Source organism: Gekko japonicus, unplaced genomic scaffold (assembly GCF_001447785.1).
Source record: "Gekko japonicus isolate JY-2015 unplaced genomic scaffold, Gekko_japonicus_V1.1 scaffold6528, whole genome shotgun sequence".
In the NCBI taxonomy this organism is placed as follows: Eukaryota; Metazoa; Chordata; class Lepidosauria; order Squamata; family Gekkonidae; genus Gekko; species Gekko japonicus.
This window is the reverse complement of record NW_015165457.1, coordinates 2423-11095: the sequence shown is the minus strand read 5'-3', so window position 1 is coordinate 11095 and position 8673 is coordinate 2423. Positions and strand designations below refer to the sequence as shown.

Sequence of the window (8673 nt, the reverse complement as noted above, 5' to 3'; positions counted from 1 at the left end):
TCTGCTGCTTGTATGCTATTCTTCTAAAAAGACCTCCGGGGTTTCAACAGCAGCCTATTGGGCTGTGTGTACTCCGTGTTTAAAAATTAGAATTCTGTGCTCAGGCAATCCAAATACGGTGCCAAGAAAAGCTGAATTCTGCAACCTGTGTGTATTATGTAAACAGAGAAAATCACTTAGTTTCTCTTCCTTGACATAACATGGCCGGCGGCATGTGGTTGCTCTTTTACAAGATTTATTCTAGTCTCACGCATAGCAGGGGGGGTTGATGTTCAGGTGCACATGTGAAAGCTAATAGCCCCAAAGAAGCACGTGCTTAGAGGGACTTGCAGAAGACATGCAGAGTACTGAACATCTCGCGGAATTATCGTCTCCATGCTTGAAACTGGGAAGCGGGATGTGAGCGGAAACTGCAAGTGCTCGAACATGTCTGCTGGCAAGATGTCCAGGGCGAAACTACACATGCGGGCTCAAGATAGGCAGGGCTGGGCACCGTTGGCCAGGAAGGGAGTGGGCAGGCCAGGGGCCATTTGGAAACATTGGCCTGGGTGCAAATGTATTTCCTTTGGTAACAGGCAGCGATTGGCAAATTCTTTGTAAGAGGTAAAGAATCACCAGCAGGTGGTGCTAAGGAATGGCAGCAAGCATCCAAAGTACCCTTTATTCTGTGCATTTCCATCCACCGCACAGGATTTTGCAGGGTAGGTCTTGAAAAATGTGCAGCTGCACACGGGACTACGTCTGGATTTGTTCCCTTCCTAGGGAAGCTGACCAGTGTTGACTTTTCACAGCCTAGATGCAAACAGTTTGTCAGTGTTTGGCTACCCCCTTAGCATTTGGCCAATGTGGGGGACGACTGGTTCTGCAACTTGGCCCTGGAGTGGAAAGCTGCGTACATAGAGTTCCAGGGCTATCCTGTCCCCGGGCCAGATTTCCCACTGGCAGAATTCCATTGACGTCAATTGAGTTCACCAGCCGAGTGTTTGGCCCGCTCTCTCCTGACTTTGAGCTTGGTTTTAAATGCCCAGCAGTGACAGAGTCTTGGATTTTGACCAGCTCCACATGGGAGTCTTTGAAGGGACAGAGGGGGAAGGTATTTCTGGATTCGTCCCCCACGCTTCCAAGAGGATCACATCGCTCGGAAGTATTTTGAACCTGAGAGAAAGCGGATGGTTTTTGTGCTCGTATCATGGTATCTCAAAGGGACAGGAAGGCAGCTAGATTGTCAGACGGGACTTCTCTTCTGGCTCCTGGGTTTGCTTGTGTCATTAAACTCCCGGTTCCCTTTAAAAGAGGGGGAGGATCATATCTGTCTGTCTGTAGAGTACACCCTCAAGTCGCAGTTGGCTTCTGGCAACCCCAGTAAGGGCCTTTTGGGGCAAAGTGAGAAGCAGGGCTGGTTTTCGCCATTGCCTTCCTCTGCAGAGTTTGCCTTGGCAGTCTCCCTTCCAAGTAGTGGCCTTGCTTAGCTTCCAAGGTCTGCCTCCCCTCCCACCATATATATTACCCTATGTAAATACGTATGCTAACAAGTAAATACGTATGCTATGACGTATCTGACAGTTTTAGCGTGGTCTAGTGCCAGACTAGGACTGGGGAGGCCCGAGTTCAAATCCTGACTCTTCCATGGAAGTCCTGAGGTATTATGTATGTATGAGGGGAGTGGTGGCACAGGGGATTTATCGGGTTGAGTCCCCCCCCCCTTTCCAGTGTTCATCCAGTCGGCCTGCTTCCTAGGGTTGCCAGGCTCCAGGTAGAGCCTGGAGATCTCCCGGAATTACAAACTCCCAGAGATCTCCCGGGATTACCAGTGACCAATCTCCAAACTGTACCACTTCCTTTGGCTGCCTGAGTAGACCAGAACACAGAAGTTCTCCTGGTCACCCAAAGATAATTTTGGAAATCACCCTTCCTGCCACATAACCTTAACTCCTCTCTTTCTCGTCCCTAAAAGGCGGCCCGTTGGATGAAGAACGTTCCGGGTTTCCGGCCTTCAGCGGGATCGCTCGCCTGACTTGGCTGGTTGACCTTTTCGGGAACCTCACTGTTGTGTCTGCCGCGAGGGAAGAACAGAAAGAGAAGAACTACTCCAGGATGACCGTGCAGTTTCAGACGGCAAACAAGAGGTTGGTAGCGTGAAGGTTGAGAACATGCTGATCAATAGGGCTGCCAGCTCTGGGCGGGGAAATACTTGGAGATTTGGGGGGTGGAGCCTGGGGAGGGCAGGGCTTGAGGAGGGGAGGGGCCTCAGCAGGGTATAAAGCCATAAGGTCCACCCTCTAAAGCAGACATTTTATCCAGGGGAACTGATTGCTGTAGTCTGGCGATCAATTGTAATAGTAGAAGACCTCCAGGCTCCACCTGGAGGTTGGCAGCCCTACTTATCAGTCACAACTGCATCTCTGCTGCTTGTATGCTATTCTTCTAAAAGGACCTCCGGGGTTTCAACAGCAGCCTATTGGGCTGTGTGTACTCTGTGTTTAAAAATTAGAATTCTGTGCTCAGGCAATCCAAATACGGTGCCAAGAAAAGCTGAATTCTGCAACCTGTGTGTATTATGTAAACAGAGAAAATCACTTAGTTTCTCTTCCTTGACATAACATGGCCGGCGGCATGTGGTTGCTCTTTTACAAGATTTATTCTAGTCTCACGCATAGCAGGGGGGGTTGATGTTCAGGTGCACATGTGAAAGCTAATAGCCCCAAAGAAGCACGTGTTTCGAGGGACTTGCAGAAGACATGCAGAGTACTGAACATCTCGCGGAATTATCCTCTCCAAGCTTGAAACTGGGAAGCGGGATGTGAGCGGAAACTGCAAGTGCTCGAACATGTCTGCTGGCAAGATGTCCAGGGCGAAACTACACATGCAGGCTCAAGATAGGCGGGGCTGGGCACCGTTGGCCAGGAAGGGAGTGGGCAGGCCAGGGGCCATTTGGAAACATTGGCCTGGGTGCAAATGTATTTCCTTTGGTAAGAGGCAGCGATTGGCAAATTCTTTGTAAGAGGTAAAAGAATCACCAGCAGGTGGTGCTAAGGAATGGCAGCAAGCATCCAAAGTACCCTTTATTCTGTGCATTTCCATCCACCGCACAGGATTTTGCAGGGTAGGTCTTGAAAAATGTGCAGCTGCACACGGGACTACGTCTGGATTTGTTCCCTTCCTAGGGAAGCTGACCAGTGTTGACTTTTCACCACCTAGATGCAAATAGTTTGTCAGTGTTTGGCTGCCCCCTTAGCATTTGGCCAGTGTGGGGGACGCCTGGTTCTGCAGCTTGGCCCTGGAGTGGAAAGCTTTGTACATAGAGTTCCAGGGCTATCCTGTCCCCGGGCCAGATTTCCCACTGGCAGAATTCCATTGACGTCAATTGAGTTCACCAGCCGAGTGTTTGGCCCGCTCTCTCCTGACTTTGAGCTTGGTTTTAAATGCCCAGCAGTGACAGAGTCTTGGATTTTGACCAGCTCCGCATGGGAGTCTTTGATGGGACAGAGGGGAAGGTATTTCTGGATTCGTCCTCCACGCTTCCAAGAGGATCACATTGCTCGGAAGCAGGGCTTTTTTTGTAGAAAAAGCCCAGCAGGAACTCATTAGCATAATAGGCCATACCCAACAGCAGGAACTCATTAGCATATTAGGCCACACCCTGACAGCACAGCTCATTTGCATATTAGGCTACAATCCAGCCACATCTACCTTTTGCTTCTTATTCTCTTTACCTTGTTTGTTGTCAAAACCCAGGGCGTTTTGCATGTTAGGCCACACACCCCTAATTGTAGCCAATGATCCAATCCTAATGAGTTTCTGCTGTTGGGTGTGGCCTGTTATGCTAATGAGCTCCTGCTGGGCGTGGGCAACTTGGGAGCCAGCCGGAACTCCATTCCTGTGCGTTCCTGCCCCAAAATAGCCCTGCTCGGAAGTATTTTGAACCTGGGGGAAAGCTGATGGTTTTTGTGCTCGTATCATGGTATCTCAAAGGGACCGGATTGTCAGACGGGACTTCTCTTCTGGCTCGTGTGTTTGCTTGTGTCATTAAAACTCCGGTTCCCTTTAAAAGAGGGGGAGGATCATATCTGTCTGTCTGTAGAGTACACCCTCAAGTCGCAGTTGGCTTCTGGCAACCCCAGTAAGGGCCTTTTGGGGCAAAGTGAGAAGCAGGGCTGGTTTTCGCCATTGCCTTCCTCTGCAGAGTTTGCCTTGGCAGTCTCCCTTCCAAGTAGTGACCTTGCTTAGCTTCCAAGGTCTGCCTCCCCTCCCACCATATATATTACCCTATGTAAATAAGTATGCCAACAAGCCCTTGGGGCAGGTGAGAGCTCTGGTCAATGTATGACGTACCTGACCGTTTTAGCGTGGTCTAGTGGTTAAAAGTGCCAGACTAGGACTGGGGAGGCCCGAGTTCGAATCCTGACTCTTCCGTGGAAGTCTTGAGGTGTTATGTACTTACTTACTTGTGCCCCCACTTTTGTCCCCAATGCAGAACAAAAGTACATCATCCCTTTCTTCATTTTATCCTCACAACCACCTTGCGAAATAGATGGGGCTGAGAGTGTGCCTGGCCCAAGGTCACGCAGCGAACTTCCATGGCAGAGTGGGGATTCAAACCTGGGTTTCCTTGATCCAGGTCCAACACTCTGATCGGTACAGCACACGAGCTTTTGCCTTTGCTGTCACGCTCTCTGTTCTTTGACCTCAGCAGACCACGTGTTTTAGACGGTTGCATTCATGTGCAGCCCTCCCGACTTTGAAGAGCTTTATAGGTGAAAAGCGGTACAAGTGGGGGAAGACAGGGATGATCCATCTCGACTTCATGAGGGGGTAGGTCTTAACCTCTCAAGCTGCTTCCCCGTGGGAATTTTCCCCACACGGCATGCAGGAAGCCCCTGAATTAAAATGGGAGCATCCGTGTGACCTTGTAACTCATTCTGAGCATGACCGATCAGATCTCTTGGGGCTTTCCTCTTGGAACTGGATTTTTTTTTTAAACACTTTTTACCTGGGAAAGGGCTGTGGCTCAGTGGAAGAGCCCCTGCTTGGCATGCAGAAGGTCCCAGGTTCAATCCCGGCATCTCCAGTGAAAAGGACCAGGCAGTGGGTGGTGTGCAAGACCTCTGCCTGAGACCCGAGAGAGCTGCTGCCAGCCTGGGTAGGCAATACTGACCTCGATGGACCCAGGGCCTGGTTCAGGAGAAGCCAGCTCCGTGTGTGTGGTTTGAAGGGGGGAACAGGGGGGTGGCTGAAAATAGGTAGGGGACAGAGCTAAGCTCCAAATGAGCAGAGCTGAGCCCTGCAATTCCTCCAGTCCTTTTTGGCCCTTTCCTTGGCATTGTTCCTTTCCTATCTGAGCTGTGCTGTAGCTTTTACAGCAGGGCTCTGCTGGGGAAGCGATGGAAGAGGAGAGGTCCAGGTCGCATTGTGATGACCGTTGTGTCTGCACTCATGCAAAGGTGCAGCAGAGGAAAAAGAAGAGGGGTGGGGGTTGGGGCACTGTGAATGGCATGGGTATGGGGCACGTGGATGCCACTCTCACAGGCTCCCATGTTGCTTCCGGCTTTGGGGAGGCGGACGAATTTTTGCTCCCCTGTGTGGAAGCAGACTCAAGGAGGAAAGCTGGATTATCTGACTTGCAACCCACTTCATGAGAACATTAGAATAGCCCTGCTGAATCAGACCAGTGATCCATCTAGTCCAGCATCTTGTCTCAAACAGTAGCCAACCGGTTCCTCGGGATGGCCGACAACAGGGAATAGAGGCCGAGGCCTTCCCCTGATAAGAACATAGAGAGAGAGAGAAGGTTTTTATTGTATTTAGCCATAGGCCATTACAGACCACAAACAGAGAAGAATGCAATAAAACATAGAAAATTGTATAAAATAAGATACAGTCTGAAACATTATAAATCCATAAAACCGAGGTTATAAACAGTTAATTAATTCACAACATACCCACTAAAATCAGTATTAGCTAGGAACAGCGTTGGCCCGTATTTTCCTTGCAGCCAAGGCAAATAGAGCCATTCTATTGGATACATCGGCATTGGCATCGGCTAGCAAAAATATAATCTTCTCTGGTACTGAGTAAAAGCTTAAAACTGTTAAAATACCAGATAAAATTTTTGACCTAGGCTGGGAATACAATGGGCAATCAAAAATGTAATGGGAGAGATCCTCAACAGCATAAGAAGAGCCCTGCCGGATCAGACCAATGGTCCCTCCAGTCCAGCATCCTGTCTCACACAGTGGTCAATCAGTTCCTCTGAACAGTCAACAACAGGGCACAGAGGCCAAGGCCTTCCCCTGATGTTGCCTCCTGGCTCTGGGATTCAGAGGCTTAGTGCCTCTAGATGTGGAGGTTCCCCGCAGTCACCATGCCTAGTAGCCATTGAGAGACTTATCCTCCATCTTCCATCTCTGTCGTACTATGGCATCTTATTAAAACACCTTTGTTTTAAATTAGTGTTTTGGAGCTTCATGTTTCATCATCTTTTTTCCCCTTAAATCCTTCCTCTTCTTTACACGTAGGCCTCTGACTTGGATTGAAGAAAGGGCGCCAGGAATGAAACGCGATAAGACGGTCAACTTCTGTTTCAAAAGTGGATGCTTAGAAAGCCTCCCCGAAGCCCCCCGTGCGGCAGTCGGCCTCTTCATGCAAGACCTCATCCTCTTTGCCAAAAAACTCTTGGGCCAGGTTTCCAAAGATGAACTGGCTGCAGAAAAGAGGCGGATTCTGCGATGCCTTGACCTGGCTGACGAAATTCAGGCTCACTGTGAGCAGACACCCAAAATCTACTCTTGAAACCTTTGAATCTTGCTATATAGAGTTACTGCTCCTTGCGCTCCCCCCAAAGGTTAAGAGTTTTCTAACAAATTCAGGCCTGTCAAAGCACATTGCGCTTTTAAAACAACCTTTACTGGCCTTTATATTGTATAATGTCACTTAATCTGTAACATATTTCTAAATCTATCATGAACGCTGATCTAAGGTTAACCAAAGGGACTCCGAGTTTTATAGGCTATCCTCAATTTAAGAGATTAGCAGTGAAAGACATAAGAACACTTCCCTTGGAGTAAGGCCCGTTGAGTAGCTTGCAGTAGGATTTTGAGTAGACCTGCCTAGGTGGCAGTCATAGGAATTTTTCCAGGAAGTAATTTTTGTGTCTGAAAGTATCTTCATCTAAGAGCAGAACTATGTCTGACCCAAAACAGGTAACTCAGGGTGGAGTTGTCTCCTCATAATGCCGTGTCAGATTAGTCGTGTCTTCTCCCCACGCCTTTCTCAGTCTAACTGGCTGCCACCAGGAGGCATGAGGATGACATGGATAAATCTGGCTCAGTGTTACAGGGACTGGAGGGACAATTTCCTACGCAGGGCTGCCGTTTTTCTGTGGCAGCCCTGGTCAAGTGTTGTATGAAGAACATCAACCTGTGTAACACACAACTGGTGAGAGATGAGCCAATTCCTTCCACCATTCTATGTTGATAATGGTTCCCTGGATTCATTTTGCCCTACATTCCACTCCTCCTGAACTGTGGTTTAATTATGAGGATTTCTAAAGTTAATTTGAGAACTGGAGCATGCGCCGGTTGCCGTGGCTGTCAGTTCATTTGCCTCTCTTTTCTCTCTCGTTGTTTTTTCCCAGTGTTCCCAGTCATTTAAAGAAAGTAGGTTAGCCATCATTACATGGTTTTTAATAATGTGTTTAAGAAACGTGATTATGTTAAAGATCTTCTCCCCAACCAAAAAGTAAGAAAAAAATAAAAGAACATTTCAGCCCTAACCCGGGGCTTTCCCCCCAGAACCCAGTACAATAACAGGGGAAAAACCCTCTATAAAAGCAAAAGAATTGCTCATTTTCTGGGGTAACCTGGTTCATGGGAGGCAATGGGAAAAGAAGCACCCAGACCCCCCCCAAAAAAAGACTTCAATAATGATTCATAACGATCAACAATTATAATAGACTTAGAATATGCAAAACACAGTAAAGTGGAACTTTTAAGAACTATTTAAGGAACAAGGGAGTAGAATAAACAGCTTATGGAGTTTTTTTTATCGGGATCTTACTCCACTTGTGGATGGTAGCAGGTGTTTGGGGGCAGATTTCTTTGGTGAGGGCGTCAGCTCGGTCTGGAAGTTTTACATTAAGAGCATTCAGCAATGTTAAGCCTATATCAGGAAGACAGCTGGCTTGCGAGCATCGCCCTTTATGATTCCCAGAGAGTTTCCATGGAAAGCCCCACCTGTATTTGATATTGGCTTTAATCAGTGTTGCCATAACAAATTTCAACTCCTTTCTCCTTGATAAAGCTTCTGATGATATGTCTGGGGAGACTGAGCCCCCCCTGACAAGTAGATGGCCACAAAAGTGAGCATCTTTTAGAATTCATAGATCTATGGTCTTTGAATTTTATGACAGTGTCTCCTGAACATTTTGAATGAGGAGTGGGCCATTCCTGAAAGTTTTTTCATTAAGGGGTGCAATACCATCTTCAAGTTGGGGAACAGAAGCCATCGAAGTTGAAATAAAAATAACGAGATCACCATTTTCTTCAGTGTGTTCTTCAAACCTTCTGAAGTGGAGGTTATCTTGTTTTGGGGTATTTTCCAGATAGATGATTTTATCCCTTATAGAGTCTTCATTTGATTGGAGTCATTTCACTTCCTCTTGTAAAATTAAACCTA

At 47.8% G+C, this 8673-nt stretch overlaps 1 protein-coding gene across 1 annotated transcript in view; it reads left to right on the top strand.

Moving 5' to 3' along the window:
* Positions 1-7900, top strand: part of BLVRA (biliverdin reductase A) — a 21387-nt gene extending 13487 nt beyond the window's left edge. The window contains exons 6-7 of the mRNA XM_015410701.1: positions 1955-2126; positions 6516-7900. Coding sequence (XP_015266187.1) covers positions 1955-2126; positions 6516-6789 — 446 coding nt within the window. The 3' untranslated portion in view covers positions 6790-7900. The remainder of the gene's footprint in view (positions 1-1954; positions 2127-6515) is intronic.
* The last annotated feature ends 773 nt before the right edge of the window (positions 7901-8673 follow it).